This window comes from Neolamprologus brichardi, chromosome 6 (assembly GCF_056152115.1).
Source record: "Neolamprologus brichardi isolate AB-2024 chromosome 6, ASM5615211v1, whole genome shotgun sequence".
Lineage (NCBI taxonomy): Eukaryota > Metazoa > Chordata > Actinopteri > Cichliformes > Cichlidae > Neolamprologus > Neolamprologus brichardi.
In genome coordinates this window covers 36,215,580-36,235,746 of record NC_142109.1, presented here as the reverse complement: position 1 = coordinate 36,235,746, position 20,167 = coordinate 36,215,580, and the positions used below count along the sequence as shown (strand labels likewise).

The following is a 20,167-nucleotide window of genomic DNA, read 5'->3' as shown; positions in this document are numbered from 1 at the left end:
TAAGTGACGGTACTGACGGTGATGCAGATGGAAGACACGAGTATTCTGATCATCTGCGTTTCTTCGAGGTCACTTTTTACAAAACGGCCTTTTGTATTCCAGGAAGCCGTGAGGAGCGGGTGATGGCGCTCCGGGTGTCCTTGTGCCTCTGCTGAAGTTTGTCTATTTAAAGCTGTGGCGTGGCTCTCCATGTGAAGGCCTCTGACTCACGCCTTTACGAGGCTCTTCATTTGTACTCTGTCGCCACGCGCCTTCACAAACACTCTTTTCCTTCTTTGTCCGAGTCCGCGCTCGCACGAGCTTCCCTACAGCTCCTGAATGTGCGGCTCAGGGAGGTTTTCATGCTACGGCTTTCCAAAAATCCCTTTTATTAGTCGCTGAGTCTCAAGGCTGGAAGCAGCTTAACAGATGCTAGCAGCAGGTTTCTGGTGAAACGGCAGCGTATATATTCAGCACAGCTAATTACACAGTCGCTGTGGTCAAATCGCTTACAAAGAAGGTCACCGACTCGTGAATCTCTGACCTCTATGTGGGCCGTTTGATGGAAACGTGTGTCTAGACCGCGAGGCATTATCGGTATGCCATCCTCGAGGACAAACTGCTGAATGGACAGAGCGCTAGCTCGGCCTCGTTGTCCTTGAGGTGCTTTGTGGACGAACTGTAACTCAGCCCATTGTTTCAGGTCGAGGCTGCTTTATTTTATTTATGGGCGTGTGAGAAAAGAGAGAGGCAGAGGAAGGACACCTACACGCCGAACACTGGACGTGTCCCTCTGAGTTACAATCAAGCAGTTGAGAAGACGGCTACAGGCCGGGGGGGGGGGGGAGTATGCAGCGTTTCCCACAGTCGCAGCGAAGCGGTCGGGAGAGGGGCTAAATTTAGGATGAATGAGCACAGTTCATGTGTTTGTGGGACGTTTCCGTGGCTTGAAAAAGTCAGCAGCGTGACTGGACGTGAGAGAGGCGGCAGAAGGAAGCGCCACAGTCGACGTGAAACACGAAGCAGAAATACTGCGCGTGGTTAAGCTGAAGGCGACATGAAGTAGCCTTTATAATGAGCACAAAGCCTCCAAACGCCAACGTTTGTGTGTCGTCAGCAGCAAACAGCTGCTTAACTGTTTCTGTGTCCTCACTGAGCTTCTGATTGCTCTCGCTCCCAGACGCTGGCAGCGTGAAGTGCATGCTGGGAGTTGATGGCTGCACGTCTGTCACTTCAGTCACTGACTTCGGTCAGTGCAGACTTAAAGCTCTGTTTTTACAGTAGTTTTGTGTTTCTGTGCAGCTGTTTCCTCCCTCCTGCACTTCTTCTCTGCCGGTTGCAATATTTGATTAGATACGGAGGCAGCCTGCAGATAAAAGGCCTCTGCACGTTCCCACAGTGTGCTTCCTCTGTTTCCTTCGCTGCCTGTTACCTGCGATGTATGTGGTAGCTGACAGTTGGCTGTCTCGCTCTGCTTTTCTTTCCTCTCTCCACGCTCAGCTGGTCAGGTTTGTGTTTCTTCTCCGCCACTGAGCTCGGAAGGAGACTCGACGAGAACTTGGGAGAGCTCCGGCAGCTTCACGCTGAGCTTTGAACAAAGAAGTTGCTCAAGGTTTTGTTTTTTGCTTTTTCATTACATTTCTGCCCGAGAATGACGAGCCTCCGTTCACCGTGAATAACACAGTATTTATTTTACACTCCTGCGGCGTCTGTTGTTCAGAGAGGGCGGGTGGTGTCCGGATATTGTTGAGCACAGAGCAGCTTTCACTGTTCAGTGACTGAACAACAGATGTTATCAGCAGTGGGGTGAAAAAGAAATGCATGAAGTATAAAACATGGTGAGACTGAGACGTGGAGGAAGACTGTTCCCATCTGAAGCAACGAGTGTGTTAAACTTTATTTGGGAGCTCGTCATGACATCACTCCGACCGGGCTTCACAAACAGCTGATCGATCTGGGACTTGGTGCCCAAGCAAGAAGAACCAGGAGCTGGTGGAAGAGGCTTTGCAGGAACGCCATTCTGCAAAATCCTCAAACGACTGAGCCAATCAGGGCCTCAGTCTGTGAGGCGACTTTGGATTAAGAGGTTGATCTGTGGTTGGTTGCTGGTGGGATGCAGGTCGGGGCTTGATTAATCCCGGCTGGGTCTAATGTTTAAAGACACGAACCCCCCCGTGATCCCACCACCACAGATTACTGAAGATGCATCCCAGAGAGATCATCGAGAAGATGGATAGATGCATCTTTCACGCGCTGCCGGGAAGCCGCTTCGCTTCAGGAACCAGATGGTGGGAATGTTTGCAGGAACGGGTCCCAGCTGAGTTGGGGGAGAGAGAACCGACGTGCAACCAGATGTTGTTGGTTTTGGTGGTGATGTTTAATGTCCACAAGCAAGAAGGGGACAAACTGAAGGGCCGGAGAGTGCTGCTAAGTCAAAGACAGGAAGTAAAGCAAAAAGCTAACAGGAGGACTAAACTACAACCTGCTGACTCCTCGTCAAGAAGAAAGCACCACTGCCTTTGCTCCTGGTGTGTGCAGTGTGTGTCTAAACCCGGCCCGGCCTCAGGCAGCAGCGAGTAACTGCACCCAGTATCTGCCTGTTAGCAGAGCACATCCTCCCAGTGTCTGCCTGTAGCATTTATGCACTGAATCACAGGCAGAAAGTGCACTGCTCACATTTAATCACAGCCCACCCTGAGTCACAGCCCTGCTGGGCTTAAATAGGGCAGCAACTCGGAGGACCCACTGATTGGTGGGTTGGACTCGGCTCCCTTCCAATCAGTAATAAGTGCAGTGAGGAAGCGGAGCGACTGGCAGTAGCGTCACCGGGGCCAACGGACGGCACGGTAACATCTACACGTCCCCCAAGTCACTGTGAGAGTGGACGATTCCCCAGAACAGATATGAGTGGAACTGTGAGCCAAACTAAGAGACTGAGATCTTATTTAAGGTTGAACCAGTGAGCACGAGGCCCAGCAAGGCCGGGCGCAGGACTGCTCTTTGTGATAAACTAGGCCCACGCATAAAAATGATGCACCACTCGTGGTCAAAACGTCACTAATAACGCTTTGCAGCATGAAGCCGTTAGCATGACTTAACATCACGTTCTTTTTAATGGCCACCAGGGGGCAGTACCACAGAGCAGTGGAGTTTATGCGCCCGTTTAAAGTCGCACTGAATAAAACATTAAGCACATTTGTAAATTATGATAATTCCAAGAGTCAGAAAGGAGATTAGGATTCATACGCTAACGATTTATCACTCACGACTCATTAACCGAGGAGTGTGCTCATTCTCTCATTTACTCAGCTCATAGCAGGAATATGCAGCGGCTGCATCCATGTGCCACAGTGTGTCCTGCAGTGACATCAGGCCTCCTCAGTTGTTACTAAGATTCGCTCTTTTTAGTTTTAAAATGTGGGCTCAAATATGCCCGACACAGTCTGCTGTTTGCCCTTTAATGCTATAAACGTGCTAAAGGAAACTTCAGCCTAATCGAGCGTGCTTCCTGAATCTGACGCCATCTACGCTCTGCTAGCGCCTGGAACGTCTCCCATCTGAACTGAAGTTCTCACAGTGCTGCTTATCTGCAGTATCGGTGGCCGGTCCCAGCCCAGCTTTATCTCGCTGCCTGTAGCTTAATAAACAAGGACTGAGTAACCAGCAGGCAGGAGAGGACACATGGGAGAGGTGGAGGTGGAGGAGCACAGAGATAACAGGAAATCTCTCACGCTGTCGTCTCCCTTTTTCGTTTGCCTCCCTCCGCACTTGTCACGTCTCCCCTGCCACCTCACTCTCCTCGTTCACATCAACTTCCTGCGACTTGTCGATCTGCGTCTCTGCCTGCATATCTGTTTCCTTCACCACCTGTGCGCCCTCCTATCTCCTCCCCAGCCGATCCAGCGCAGCTTCCAACCTCTCGGGGTCGAGCGCTTTCACCAACTCGGCGCACGTTTCGTCAGTTTGCGTGTCCGAGGACGTGCATGCACACGTTTGCATGTGGGTGTATGCGTGATCCAGTTTGCCCCCGCGGGGACCGCTCCATCTCAGCCGGATTACATTTTATAGTGCAGACACAGGAGGAGCTTTAAAGGAAATAAAAGACCTTTGAATTAAAGCCCTTCAGCGAACCGTGATACCGTTTACACTTGGAAAGTTGGCCTCTGGAGGCTGATTGTGGAGTTAATTATGTCCCTAAAAGGAAATGGTAAAAATGTGAGCGTGCAAATGAAAACAGCAACGCAAGAGTGTGACCGCTGCGTAATAACAAACGTTTACATTTTAATGCACGGAAATATGCATGCACGTTTTTGCAGCTTTGGCGTGATGGTCTCACCTGTTTGAGGATAGTAAGTTTTAGTATTCATTGATTAAATGTTTCACTGTTGGAAACTTGATGTGCAAAAGGCTCAAGCACCTCTAATTTCTTTATATTTTGCTCTGAGCACGAGGCATAGGTGCATGAATGTGCTGAAACATGAGCAAATATATATGAAAATCCACTGCAGAGGCAAAAACAGAAAAGTCGATATTTGGTTCGAGCGCCTTTATTCTGCAGCACAGCCGGAAGTTTCTGAGGACCCATGGAAGGATTAGGAATAGTTGGGAGTAGTTCAGGAACAGTTTGGGACTGACGTTCTTTGGATGTTTCTGCCTTCTTGTTCTGTTCTCTGACACGATGATCCGTCACTGCTTCATGATGCTGAAGTCTGGGCTCTGACGAAGCTGATCCGTGACTAGTATGTGTGTTTGGGATCATCGTGATGCTTTCCAGAATGAATTTTATGCTGGATCAGAATCTGATGGTATTTTCTCAGGTTCATGATTCCTTCAACTTTAGCGAGATCTCCAGCACCTCTGGCTGAAGTGCAGCCCTGTACCGTGTTGTTGTCTGCAGGCAGCTGCTGCTGTACCTCGCTCACGACCCTCCTAACATGTTGATTGCTCGCTGAGTTCTTGTGTAAGTTTCATACTTCAGCCTGTGTGCTGTAGTTTTTTGTAGCTCTGTCACTTGTTCTGTTCAGTATGGATGCGCTGCACATCGTGCTGAGACCACGTTTGCAGCTAATAGCACTTCTGCAGGCACCGTGCTTCTGCAGAAATGCTATTTTATGCCTGTCAGACTGTGTTATCTTTGGCATTTTTCATCGTTTCAGCTAAAGAAATGGAAATGAATGATGTGTTTTTGGCTTCTTGTAACAAAGAGCCTAAAGATACAATTAAAACTTTGCCAGCTTTTCTCTTGTGTGTCGACTCGTTGGTCGATCTTCTGAGTTGGGGCCTTTTTATGGTTCGAGGACTAACTGACCTCCTTTGACAGTATCACAGTATCAGCTTAAAGCACTTGTTGCAGCTGCTGAGTTTGCATCTTTTGCTGTGAAGTACAGCCAGACTTTGACCGCTTCGCCTTGGACATTTTTAATCTGTAGCTCTGCTCTAAAAGAACGTACGTACCTGGACCCGCCTACTATCCTCGGAAACGTAAAATGATTGGCTAGAATCTAAAGTGTATCACATCTCAGGAAAAAAAAGCACTGAAATGTGCGCTGCTTTTCGGTCTGGTTACTACTGTTTATGTCAGAACTGGGGATACCGGTACCCATCCCTACTCGTTGGTTGATCTTCTGAGTTTGGGCCTTTTTATGGTTCGAGGACTAACTGAGTGAAAAAGCAGCCCAGAGAAAACCGTGACAGACCTTCAAAAAACCTCAAACTATTACTCAACACCACAAAAATTATGCAAAAGATATGAAACCTTGCCCAGTTCTCATGAATGGGAGCAACTGGTTTTATAGTCAAAGTCATAATTCTGGTCTCAGTGAGATTTTATTTCCCGTGCCGTGCGTGACCACTGGTGGACATTAGCAGCAGGGTTGGTATTAGTTCACGGCACCAAGTCCACGAATGTGTAAAACACAACAGTTTGATTTCACATAAAACAGTCTTTTATCCTTGTGTATAAATAACTTGGCACCAATCAGGGACGGCTAATTCGAATCCACATTTTTCTGGTTGGTTTCCAGTATTTTCTGCCTCCTGCTTCTCTCAGCCCACTCGTGGTTGTATTCCAAACCTCACGTCTCATATACCACCCCACCCTCAGCCATGCAGTGCACTGACAACCACCCTGTAGGGAGGAGAATGAGGTTTAGCCACGCCGCCCGAGGTCGGTCCTGGCTGTCAGCATGGAAACTCTGGAGACGCCAGCATGGCTAAATTAGGTCCTCAGCTGCTTTATTAGCGCTGAACTCTGGCTCAGGTGAGGGCCTCTCCTCTCTGCCTGTAGTGTAACTGTAAGCTGGCTGGCCTACTTTCTTAACCAAACTAAACACGCCCATGTTCTTCGTCCTGGACGAGGCTGCAGCTGCTCCAAAGAGCAAAGACATTGTCGGTTTACTCCGCAGGACTCGGCCAGGCTGAAGCGATGACTGGCCTGAAAATGCCACTGCAGCATTTAGCCGGTGCCTCTATTAAATGTGAAAGGAGGTTAAACTGCTGGGTGCAAATAAAGGGCAGAGCTCGCAGGATAAAACAGTCACTGTTTGATTAATTTTGCCCTTCAAAACTGCTTTTTATTATGGATTAAACGTCAAGTCGTCGCAGCTCAAACGCCGGTAAAATAAACTCTGTGAGGGGGAAAAGCAAACACTTCTTTTCTGCACTCGGCGCACCGACTCGGTCTTCAGAGTTTTCAGAGCAAATGCTGTTTCATGTCTGTGATTAATGTATTTTTAATGGCCGTTTGTGAGCGAAGCACCCACTTGTCTGAACCTTAACACCGCTACTTGTGCCGAACTCTTGAGATAGACACGGAGAGGCGTGCGGATTGTTCGAGTGCCTCGCAAACCGCATTTTTCTGCCAAGCTTCTCCTCCAGCACAGAGTCGACACAACTGGCAGTCCAGCTCACGAGTGCTTGGATGATATTACCCACTTCATCTTCAGCTGCCACGTGGAGTGGATTCAGAGTAAACTGCGCCGAATAGTTTCAGTTGTAATTTGTGGCCAAACGTTCACCTGCTGATCTTTAAAACCAGCTCAACCAGTAACTACTGGAGCCTGACGGATAGCCGATGTTTTTAGGCTGATACCGGCTTTTAAAAATGGAAGTATCGATATCTGAACCAGTTACATGACGTCTCCACAGCTCGGAGGTCTTTTTGTCACATGACCAGACAAACTCCTGCTGATTAACCCTTTAAGACCTACCATAGAACCAAGTCCGCCAGAGCTTATATTATATTTTTACATGCTGTGGAGCCATTTTTGGGAGCATTTCAAGTTGCTATACATCAATACAACCATTATAGCCCAGATTTTAATAATATGTCTGCATTAAGTGCATAGTAATTACATAAATTGCAAAAAAGTGCAATAAGCTACAAAAAAATTGAAAATCGTTTTTGTTTTTTTAACATATATTTCTAGTTAGAGAAATTTAAGAGGCTTATCCCTCAAAACTGTAAATACAAAAAAGTTGCACAAAATAGTTTCCCACCACAGGAAATTTATTTTGAGTGTCTTCATAGTTTTATTTTTGAAATACACCAATTTTTATACACTGCAGGAAAAACGAAAATAAATATTATAATGCAAATTTGCAAAAAAGCAGCATATGCATCAAAATAAACTATTTCCAGCAGTGCAATATGAGTCCTAAGCATCTCAGAAACGACACAGAAAGTCATAAAGTCAAAGATAACTTTTAAAAACACCAGTATAGGCTCATGAGGCCCTGATGGTAAAAAACTACATTTCCGGTTTCGGGCAGGTCATGGCGGACATGCGATAGTTCGCGCTGACGTCTATTCCAACGTAGGAAGTGTTATGAACAGCTGATCGGATCGGCAAAGCGTGTTTCTGGAATATTATGTTTTTGTTGCTGCAAGCGCTTTTTATGCAGTTTTTGCAAAGCTATATGTGGAAGGAAACTGTGACCGAGGACAAGCTGATGGCATAAGATGTAAGTACAACTCCTCCGGTTTCATATGCAAAAAAAATTATTGCGCTAGCTTACGTGGTTGCAGAGCTACCGGGATTTAAAAATACTTGCGCAAAACGGAGCGTGCTGCTCTGACTGGTTTTAAAGAGTTAAAACTGCAGAGATGAAAGCTTTAAAACTTCAGTGGGCTCTCCTCTTCCTCTAGATTCTGACAAAGCTGACAGCTGATTATATTTGGCCGTACATCCCGACTCTGGGTGGCTTTTCCAGGAACACTGGGAGGAACCTCGGAGACTGGGATATGTCTTTCAACACGTGCATTAAACAAATGTAGGACCGCTTCCAATCATCGACAGGATGATGCTAAAATTAGAAACATCTGCTCTCAGAGTGACTCTGTCGCCAAACGCTGCTCAGAGCAGATCGTCTGATTGTTGGCGTGTCTCTCAGCGCCGTCGGGTCTTTACTTTACTGTAAAGTACCCCGAGGTGACTGCTGCTGTAAATTGGTGCTAATAAGATAAAACTGACTTGAGCTGATGTTGATTAATTGCTAAAAACTCATAGAAACCTGGTCTGTATGCTACCTAAGCTTGGTGAGGGACCTGCAGACGCACAGCTTCCTAAAACTGCAAACATGCTTTAGTGCAGCATGCAGGAATATGATGCAAAGCTAACGTTTTTATATCAGAGTTATTAGCGACACGACGCTTGGTGCTCATGTGAGACAAATGCTGTCTGAAGCCCTTTAATGTTGCAAAGACTAGAGGTCTTCCTGTTGGTCCGATTGTGAGTATTTGCGTGACTGCAGATGCCACAAGGAGTTGAGATAAGCTGGAATTCCGGTTCATCCTCTCGAGAAAACAGGATCTCATTCCAGTGAGGGAGTTTCCCGCTCAGAGCCTTGTTCCAAAGCTCGCAGCGGGCCCTGCAGCCCGGGGTTGGGTAGTGATGACAGAGCGACTGCAGATGGACGAACATCAACACACGCCTGCACCTGTTGTCGTACTGAAAGCGAGGGGAGCCCGGCTCGCCACGTGGGGTTAAACACCCTGCGGCGTCGACATATTCATGAACAGAGCCTCAACTTTGAGACAAACTCAAGCCCCCTGCCTTACTCCCACGCATGCATTCGCTGCTTAAAGCGTTCAGGAATCCAGCGTATCATGTTCCGACCTGATCTAATGCGCCCACCGCGGGCAGCGATCTGTCCGGATCTGCTGCCAGGGTGCCGGTCTAAATTTAGAGACACAACTGAGTGAGTGTGGTTGGAAAGGAACGCCTTCCCTCCACAATCGGAGACATCTGCCTCTCTGAAACTGAACACTGCTGGGTGCTAATGCATGCTCATGCTTGATTCATGCGCTCCATTAGTTTGTGAGCTGTGATGAAATAAAGATTTCAGGAGGCTTTCTAATGGAGACTCCTTGTTTTCTGTCATAACGGTGAATCTGTTTATTAAACACGTCCAGATTTTCAATCAATGAGGTCGACATTTGACCCAAAAGCTCAGGTTACACACTGCTCCTTCTGTTTGGGAGGGGCAGCCAATCAGAAGAGGGTTGGCTTGAAGGAGGCGGAGTTTGTTTCAAACAGTTAAACAAACAAAGGGTTGCATTCATGTACATAAGGATTATTTTGAACTGTGAGTCATGCCGAGCTTCTCTGAGTAATAAAATCTGGATCTGGGAATGAGCAGAAGGAATCTGACAGCTCCGGGGTGTAAAAGCGAGCGCCAGCATGTTGACTTTGTCTGTGACGGGATGTTTGCATACTGACACGACAGCGAGAGCAGCGACCTTATCGTGCGCTCGCCAGCGAGGAGAAGCATGCTCGAGCCTGCGGCCTCACTCGGCAGATCACATGGTTGCTTTGTCAGGACAGTCATGAGTTGTTCCAGAAGTTCGTGTGTGTGTGTGTGTGTGTGTGTGTGTGTGTGTGTTTCCATTCCACTCTGTTCCACTCCTGCAGAGCTCGGGGTAAACCCACATCACCCACAACAGGAAGTGAAGCATCAGTTGGCTGTAATGGCGCTGTGGCATCCCCCAAGTTTGTGCCAAGTGACTCTCACAGCTCCTTACAGAGCGGCTCTATTCTTAGCACATGTGCATGAAGCTGCTGTTAGTCTCTGAGCCCCGTCGTTCCTGAATGAAGCTGAACTGAGACTAAAGTGAGACTAAAGCGCTCTTATAGTAACTGTATCGCTGCTAAAGCTACGTGGACCAAACGCTGAGCTGGAACGTTCTCTTGAAGGTGGATGTTTCTATGTTTTCAGAGACAGATGTGGATAAGATGAGCGACCTCTGCTGGTTACAGTTACATCTTCCTGCTTTGTCTCTGTTTTAGTCACAAAATGATGGTGCAGATAATATGATTTTTTTCTTTAGTCGACTAAATGAATGAATAAACAGTTGAATCACGGTGAAACAAACGTATTACTGGAGCCTTTTCATCACTGCCCAGTTCCTTTTCGAGAACAGACATGAAGTCCAGTCCTGCGTATGGTAAATGGTAAATGGACTGGTTCTTATATAGCGCTTTTCTACTCATCTGAGCACTCAAAGCGCTTTACACAACTTGTGCATTCACCCATTCAGACCCATTCGCACAAGCACATCTTTCTAAGTGCTTTCTAGATAACATTCACACACATTCATACTCCGATGGATGCATCGGAGAGCAATTTGGGGTTAGTATCTTGCCCAAGGATATTTGGCATGCAGACTGGGGGAAGCCAGGAATCGAACCACCAACCTTCCGATCAGTAGATGACCTGCTCTACCACCTGAGCTACAGCCACCCTACAGCCACCGTATCTATTAGGGGTGCAACGATACTCGTATATGTATCGAACAATACAACATTTTTTAACTTATTTTAATTATTTTATCAACTTTCCTTCTGACGGTGCTGTCTGTGTTGAGCGCTCAGTGGATCTGCGCTCGACAGTGCAGCCTAGGCGGAGTAGTCGAACGCAGATTCACTAAGTGCAGGGCAAGCTAGCGAGACAGAAGCTAAGCTCGTTGCAACATGGCAAATTGAACCTCCCCCACCCTCATTCAGATCTGGCGTTTGGAACTATTTTGGTCTTCATGTGACGTATGACCCTGAAGGTAAGCGCGTCATGGACAAAAGTATGTTGGATGTGCCACGCAATGCTCAATTACATGGGTGGGAACTAGTGTGTTAGCGCAGTTAGCTCGTTAGCGCAGTTAGCTCGTTAGCGCAGTTAGCTCGTTAGCGCAGTTAGCTCGTTAGCGCAGTTAGCTCGTTAGCGCAGTTAGCTCGTTAGCGCAGTTAGCTTGTTAACGTGTCAGCCGTCCAGCCCCATGCACGGCGATCCGCGGTAGCTCGTTAACGGAGATTTGCCGTGTTGTGGCGTTAATGTCATTTCACATTAACGCTGACAGCATCCTAGTGCAAAGACAAGTGGAAGCAGACAAAAACAACAAGCATGCATGCTACAAACTTTACCCGAGTCATTTAGACAGCCGTTAGCACATGATTCTCCTTATGGGGACCTGATATGTTTAATATGCTGCTGAGAATATAGCCCAGAAGAAGCGTATAGTATAGCTTTTATTTTGGAAAGAGACATTTCTCTGTAATAAACTCTCTTTTCCAAAGATGAGTGATTCCTCAATCAGATAGATTTTTTTTTTTATTACTTTGTTGTTTCAGTAACATTAAATTTAAAAACTGTACTTTTGAGTTAAAATATATATTTATAATTTTAATAATGACAAATTAAAAAGGCATGAACATTTTTTTTGTATCGAAAAAATATCGAACCGTTAATTTTGTGTATCGTTGCACCCCTAGTATCTATGCTAGCCACAGAGGCTGAAGTGCATCCAAATATGTTTCTAAATATCTCGATTTTCTGACTCGTTTGTCAGCTGTAGAACAGAATTGGGGGAAGAGGACTGAATTCTGCTTTTATAGGCAAAGTTTAATAAGCTACACTTCCTCAGTGACTGTGTGGAAATCAAAGATGGACAGCGATGTTTACGGCTCTACAAAATTCAAACTGCCTTGATGTTTTTATGAATTCAGCCACTGCACGTGTCAGCCCCGTGGGTCCCTGATTGGTGGAATTTCTCGTGCAATCGGCGCACACAGACTCTCCTGATTATTAGAGACTGTTGATGATAAATGTTAGTTGTCTATATGCATTCTGTTTGCCGTCATCCTAAAAGGAGGCAAAATAACTCAGTGGATATTTCACTTACCCACAGGTGTAGTCCAGCGTCATTAATGGTGGACGGTTTACTTTCACTCACGCGCAGCACGAGCTGTCAGCGTTCACGTGTGTTAGTTAAATAGAGACACAACATGTCTAATATTGTGTGTGTTACTGACTCGGTGTGAGACGTGTACTGTTCTGCCACTTGTTTGGTCATTCCAGCCCAACGGTGGGACCTCCAGGCCTCGAGGGTCCTGCAGGTTTTAGATCTCACCCTGGGTCAACACACCTGAATCAAATGATTAGTTCATTAGCAGGCCTCTGGAGAACTTCAAGACATGCTGAGGAGGTCATTCAGCCATTTAAATTAGCTGTGTTGGATCAACAACACATCTAAACCCTGCAGGACACCGGCCCTCGAGGCCTGGAGGTCCCACCCCTGCTCCAGCCGATGTGCTTTGCTTCAGTTACCTGTGTCAGTGCAGAGTCTTCCTCCATGGCCTACATGCTCGTCTTGGTATGAGAAGTAGCTCCACCCTCACACACACAAACGTTGGGAAAGCCGTTCAGCATTATTGGGTTTAGGAGGCAGGAGTCTGTCTTTTCACAGAGATGTATAAAGTGGGACTGAGCCCACTCATGTCGTCGCTGAAGGAGCTCGGCTGCTATTTTTGTGCTGCTTCATTTTCAAGGTTTTGTTTTGGACTCTAAATCCAGAGCTGCTGAATTGTAGTCCCGAGGCCGTCTCAGGACTACAGACCACCTTCCTGTCAGTAACTACACTCACGTTTATGCTTTTAGCTCATGTGGAAATAAGGCGAGCGTCAGCGCGAGCCGGACAGTGAGCATTACATCATCGCATCCTGGATTCACTCTGAGGGGAGACGAAGAACAATCTTTTTTTTTACCTGACTCCCAACATTTACACCAGTGGTCCAGAGCTGCACCGCATCATCCAATCACATCTCTTCACAACTCTTCTTCACACTCTCTCTCTGCTGGTTACCAAGGAGACAGTGGAGTCTGAGAAGTGGAGCGATGGTTTGGCGTGGATGTGTTTCTTTCTTTCCTTTCTCTTTTGGCGTCCTCAGAGTGGAATTTTACCACCTGGACTCCTGATCGTCTGCTATCGTGCTGCAAACGTGCACGCTCGCAGGCCGTGCACGTGCAGCCTGTGTGCATGCATCCATGTAAAAGAGCAGTTGCGCCCGTGGCTGTGTCACCTGATCCCCGCCGTCCCACCTGTTCTCACCATTCTCTCTCCCTCGGTGATCCTGTAACTCCCGGCAGGTCGTGAGCACGCTCTCTCCTGCCAGGAATCTGTCAGCGGCGACAGGAAAACGTGTATTTCAGGACAAGCTTGGACCAGCCGGAGAGCGTCTCGAGTAATGAGCTGACCTTGATCCGAGTGGATCAGTTCAGGCTGCACCGGCAGAGTTTGAAAAGGAGGGTAATTAGTTTGTTGAACTGAGAAGGAAAGCTGACATGACGAGCCTTACGGTTACGTCTGTCCTCTCAGTGTGTCGCACCTGCACGCAGGTGAGCACGTGCCGCACCTTACATCTTTGCCTTCATTAGGAAAGTGGAAACGGTGGCACAGTCACACTTCAAACCTGTGAGTGGTCAGTGGATTAGTGGGAAAAAATCAGACAGGAATTCAATGAAAAGGTGGAGGCAGACTGACAGATGGACGGGGGAAATGGGATCAGGCGACGGATGTTTCCGGAGTGGGCGCTGGGGATTAGTGCGAGTGTTTTCTGGGTATCTTCTTGCATCCAGAGACCCACCCGGCTGTTTGCTCGCTCGGTTCCCCGCGGCCTCTTACAGCTTTCAGCCATCACACAGACGCGGCCGACGGCTCCCATCGCCTGTTATACCTCTTTATGGACTTCAGCCCCCTACACACACGTGCACACATGCTCCGTGCACACACACACGTGCACACACACACGTGCACACATGCTCCGATCCTGTAGGATGTCTGCTGCAGTGCTGTGCAGCCTCCTCACCCTCGGCATCTGTCCTCTGCTGTTTTTGCTTCCTCTCTAATCTTGATTGATCTATTTGAAGAGTGGAAACGAGCAGGAATCTGCTGCGTTCTCTTTCTCTTGACTTTCTCCTGTTTTTGTTTTTTCTTTGTCTTAATGCTTCGCTCTGCACGCTCCCTCGCTCTGCGCCTCCTGCTCTGGTGTCAGCACTTCTCTCACCATCTTCATGTCGTTCATGCTGGTTTGACCCCCGTGAACCCTGCGGCTCAGTGGACTTGTTTTGTTTTTTTTATTGATACCAGCGTGCAGCTTTGGGACTGAGGTGTGCGCTCGATATGTTGCACAATCACCCCTGAGCAGAAAAACAGTTTTTAGAAGCGTTTTTAGTAGATTAAAAGGTAGTTACTGTGACTGACTGAGGCTCTTACTTCATATTTAAGTCACCTTCATTGTTTTTGTTTGGGAGACTCAGAGGAGGACGTTTGGTATCAGCAATACGTTTGCTGCTAACATGTTCCAGCAGCTAACCAGATACAAAGAGATCTTAATGTGTTGAACAGACACTACTGTGGTGATGCTAAGCTAACTGCTACTGGTCTTTGTCCTCATGTTAAACCATTGTCTTTTTCTTTCTTAAACCTGATTGGTTACCAGTCCTGTGGTAGCTGGGATAGGCTCCACCCTGTGCTGTGGGCGTTTAAGTTAGCTTAGCTTAGGTTAGCTTAGCATAGAAACAAAACAGAAACTTGGCAGCGTCAGGTCTTAACCTACATCTGCACTTTAGCTCACCTTCATATCTTCCTTTTAAAAAGGAGTTTTTTCTCACCACTGTTGCCAACTGCTTGCTTGTATGTTGCTGTTATATGATTGGAGGGTTTTCAACTTACAACAAAAAACACCTTGAAGCAACTGCTGTTGGAATACAAATAAATACCATCCATCCATCTTCATCCGCTTTATCCGAGGCCGGGTCGCGAGGGCAGCAGTCTAAGCAGAGAGGCCCAGACCTCCCTCTCCCCAGCCACCTCCTCCAGCTTATCCGGGGGAACACCAAGGCGTTCCCAGGCCAGCCGAGAGATATAATCTCTCCAGCGTGTCCAAATAAATACATTTATTATAAATAAAGGTGAATTGAATTCATATCCAGGGTTGGTTTATAGCGTTTACCTTTTTGTGGCTTCCCACAGGGATGAATAACTGTCCTGGTGCTGCGCGAACTTTGCTGCAACTTTACCTTTTCTGCTGCTGTGACAGCATTGCATCATTTCCCAACCGTACGGTGTTTGAGAGACACAGGAGTGAGCACCTCGTTGATTTCTTTAATAAATATTAACTTTGTGACAATAAATCAGCTGCCTCTCCACTTTCTTTCTGATCGTGTGTCATTGTCTCGGATAACTGATCTAAATCTTTAAGTTCACCTTTGTTACTCTTTATCCCCCAGTGTTCCTCCTGCATGGTGTTTGTCTTTACATCCACACATGCGCAGCAGATCGTGTGCATTTATACTTGTATGAACACACAGCTAAAGATCTCCTGCTGCAGAGGCCTGAGGCTGAGCCGAACCCATTTTTCTATATAAATAATTAATGACAGTCAAACATTTTTGAATGTTGCTCACAAATAAGGAAACAGTTTATGTCTCTATAGCTAGGGATAAAAAAGTAACATGCACACAAGCTGGCGTCTGCTTTTAAGGAACGCCATCCTGGAATGATTTCCTGCAGGGTCGTTTATCTTTGGTTTTTCTGTGTCGGTGAGAATGATCTCTGAAGCTGCTCTCAGGAATATATTTGAGCTAAAGAGCTTGGCTAGCTGTGTTTATGCTAAGCTAATTGCCTCCCGGCTTCAGGTTTATACTCGACACGACACACGAGATTGATATCGATCTTTCTTATCTCGCGCCCAGGAGAGACGCGGATGATTCCTAAAACGTGAAGCTGAGCCGAACATAAAACTAAAGCCGTTTCCTCTCCTCGTGTTTCCACAGATGCAGATACTCGACAAGTTCCCAATTGAGGGAGGGCAGAAAGACCCGAAGAAGAGGATCATCCCATTTCTCCCAGGTGATAGTCTGCTCCTGAGCTCTCGTTATCTGAACAGGCTCCCATATTAATAATGTATGACTGGCACTCGCAGGGCGTGTGTGTGTGTGTGTGTGTGTGTGTGTGTGTTACTGCTGATGAGGCATTATCTGTGACTTTCAAATCTCAGCTGTGTTTTCGTGCCTGTGCGTCTGTGTGATGTTCATTTTTGGATGTGGAGAGCGTCTGAGTCACATTATGATCGTGCATGAATGTGACTTGATTATGCTGTGCTCGCGTGTCTGTGTGTGTGAGATCGACAACACACACACACACACACTCGTCTCTCCTCACATTCAGGTTGATGGTGACCTGCAGCGTTGGGCACGATGCTGCATGTGTGTGTCCACCTGTGTGTGTCCACCTGTGTGTGTCCACCTGTGTGTGTCCTCCATGTAGATCCTCCAGCTCCGTGTGTGCTCAGGCAGTAAAAGGCTTCTGTGTGTTCACAGCAGTTTATTTTGGTAACCGCTCTGTTTAAGCCCCGCGGCCAACACGTGGTCCCAGCATCAGCTTTATAGCCCCCCCACCCCCAGCCCTCCCCATCCTCACACTCACAAACAAAACCAATCTGGAAACCCACCAAACACAAACCTCCCACTTTGCTAGAAAGCCAGTGGCGCCACATGCAAACATAAGCGCCTGTCTGCGGATGCACGCTCAGCTCGCACTCTTAATGGACTCTTTCAGTCTGAAGTTGCAGGACGACGTTTTAGTTTCAGTGTGTTAGGGATAAGAGAAATATTTTTTAATGTGTATCTGCTCATTATATTGTTTTATGTACTTTAATAAAGGCTTGTAGAGCAAGGCCACTTTTAACTCACAAACTAAGTGCTCAGCCAGACTGAAAAACAGGAAGTTTTAAATATATTTAAAACAGGAAAAATATATTATTATATAATATAATATAATAATAATAATAATATAATAATAAATAATAATAAAATAATAATAATATAATAATATAATATAATATATTTATTTATAAATATATTATAAATATATTTATAAATAAATATATTATAAATGTATTTAAAACAGGAAGTTTTAAATATATTTATTTATAAATATATTATAAATAATATATTTATATAATAATATAAAATAAATAAATAAAGTACCAAAAAAAACCTTTATGAAGCACAGTTTATGATTCTAATGTTAGAGCTCTTGCAACTGGCGTTTGTGCAGAGGTCTCTCTCTTCCGGAAGATGATTGAATAAAAGAAATATCAATATTTTAACACACTATGAGTCGGTTTTCTTTGTTCTGTCATGGGGACAAAAGAATCGGGGTTTAATAAGAGCTCGGCAATAAAAAAAATAAAAGAAATCACCAAGCGTGCAGTTTTTCTACTGTTTTGTGTATGGAAGCCAAAAAGCGCCAAAAAAGATTTGATTATTAAATAAATACAAAAACAGGAGTGTTTGGGAGGCCACACGGTGAGTGGGTTTAAATTTGTTTATATTGAAGAGGATGCTCATGGCCCCACAGCAGGGACTGTGGATACGTTCAACATATAAGGTCCACTTAACTTCAAACCATTCTCCTGTGGCCACACTGAGCTCTCAGAGATCTTCTGCTGATGATCACGCTGTTTCCCTGAGCGGATTGGTCAGTAAGCAGCTGTTTGATGTGTGCTGAGCTCCTCGTTGGAGCATAAGTGGCTCAGAGGTGAAACACCTGCACAGGACCAGAGAATATGTGCCGTTCGATGGTGTTTAAGGTCAAACTTTCCAGGTTGCAGTGAAACAGTCATGTTGTTGTGGCCTCTGGTCATTTACAAAAGTGCGACTGTAGTGAAAGTTACTGTATGATTTTTGCATTTATATTCTGGTATCACTGCATGTCTTCATGCAGCATTTAGCATTTGAAAATGTTGCTGTAACGTCACATTAACGCTGCTCCAGGTCCAACGTTGCACTGTTTTTGTAACTCACGGGGAAAATGGGACTAAAGTCTGTGCTGGAGGATTCCCCTTTAAACAGTAATTCCAGGGATCCTCACACAGCAGAGTGCACGACCCCGGGCCTGCCGGGGTGGGGGGGTGACACAGCTGGAGTGTGGGCCTGAGATGTCATTCGTTACTGACATCTCCTGACAGGTCTGAGTATTACAGGAAGCTGCTGCTCTGCAGAATCAGCGTACATGTGTGTTTTCAGGGATGCTGTGCATGTCTCCAGTATTTACTCTTCTCCTCTGTTGGCCGTCACCTCCATCCTTATTATTTTTCTCCCCTTTCCTCCCCTTCCAGGCAAAATCCTGTTCCGGAGGAGTCATGTGCGAGACGTGGCCATGAAGCGGCTGCGTTTCATCGATGACTACTGCAGGGTAAACGTCCCTCAGCTTCTCGTCTGTCTGTGGGGGCTGTCAGGGGTCGAGGGTCACGATCCGTGCTGTCTTTCACACGCTGTTCAGATGGGGGGGGGGTGCATAAAACGTGCACACCTTAAACTGACCTCCATTATTTTAAAGTCCATCTCGCTAACGACCTCCTCCCCTCGTTTGCTGCTTTTGTTTCCAGCAACAAAATCAACCTACAAGTGACGAGCGTTTGTAGTCCTGCAGCTCCAGAGTGACTTTCCTTATCACTTCCTGTTCCCACTCTTATTAGTTTTTTTAATCCTCCATCGTGCCCTCCCCCTCTTCCTTCCTTCCTCTTGGCTCAAAGCTGCACGAGCAGAAGGAGATTCAGGCTCTGATGTTTGTCTCACGCATAATTATGCAGCAGTATTCCTCGCCTGTGTCAGGCAGGGTTACCCACAGCATTAGCTCAGTAATTGGGACTAGTTTAAGAAGCAGTTCCTCACATGTGAAGTGAAGCTGGTCCTCAGCTCAGCACAGGCGAAGGTTCACACAAAAGCCTTTTCATTATCCAAATAACCTAAAGCGCTCCAGTGTTTACAGTTGCTGCAGCGAGCTGGTGTTTTTCAGCCAGCACGCCGCACTGTTTACTTCCTGCATCCTGTTTATGAGGCAAACACAGAGGAAGAGAAATTATTCTCCAAGGATGGGCTCCTCGGAGCCTGCGGGGTGGAAACCCGGCCGGCTGCACGTGGCCTCTGCTGTGGATAATATAGGATCGGATGAATGAAACATGAAGGCAGCTCAGACTGTGGCAATTTAAATAAAAAGCCTACGCCGTACATATGTTGTGTATATTTCACGGTCCAGCACGCCGAGCTGTACGAGAGTCAGTCCTGCAGCTGGAGCCAGTCACATCATTAAATATAGATGTTTAGACTGACATGTGATCCTGTCTCTGACTGCTTCTGTGTATGAACAGTGATTAATTGTGTGTTTGTGTTCTGCAGATGTGTAGCCAAGCACACACGTGCAGTAGTCTGTATCATTCAGCTTATATTGAAACCTGAAACAGCTCCAGAAACAAAGATCTACATTTAAACTGATGTTATTTGTATTTATAGCACTCTGTGGGAGAAATACAAGCTGCACATAACTCTGCTATATTTTCACTTTATAGAGATTGAATAAAATCTGCTGTATGTCTGAGAGCTGGTGCCTTAGACCTGCAGTGTCTCTACTGACCAGCAGGGGGCGCTGACTCTGAATGGCGATGATTCTAACTCTACTCTTTATTCTGATGAGTTTATTAGCTCGAGCGCTGTTTTCAAGTCTTGCTGAATACAACATAATGTGCGTTTGTAATTTATTGTCCCGTTTAGAGCTGAGAAAGGAGGAATCAGGGTTTGCTCTAATATAATAAACAGTTTTGATTTAAACTCAAACTTATTTTCAAGCTGCTTAGGTAGAGTCTGAGGAGGAAACTGTGGCGCGTCTTCAGAGAGGCGCTCACTGTCTCTCTCTCTCTGCAGGCGCTGGTGCGACTCCCTCCTCAGATTTCTCAGAGCGAAGAGGTGCTGCGCTTCTTCGAGACGAAGGCTGAGGACATCAACCCCCCCGTGGAGTGAGTGAAGCACACTGTGGACAAACACCGCACACACAGGTTCTGTATAGGCTAATCCGCTG

The 20,167-nt window shown here is 46.4% G+C and overlaps 1 protein-coding gene across 4 annotated transcripts in view; it reads left to right on the top strand.

Moving 5' to 3' along the window:
* sh3pxd2aa (SH3 and PX domains 2Aa) overlaps nucleotides 1-20,167 on the top strand; it is a 102,213-nt gene that overhangs the window by 18,502 nt on the left and 63,544 nt on the right. For all 4 annotated transcript variants that reach the window (XM_087842215.1, XM_087842214.1, XM_087842213.1 and 1 more), the window contains exons 3-5: nucleotides 16,084-16,159; nucleotides 18,432-18,508; nucleotides 20,014-20,105. In XM_087842215.1, coding sequence (XP_087698341.1) covers nucleotides 16,084-16,159; nucleotides 18,432-18,508; nucleotides 20,014-20,105 — 245 coding nt within the window. The remainder of the gene's footprint in view (nucleotides 1-16,083; nucleotides 16,160-18,431; nucleotides 18,509-20,013; nucleotides 20,106-20,167) is intronic.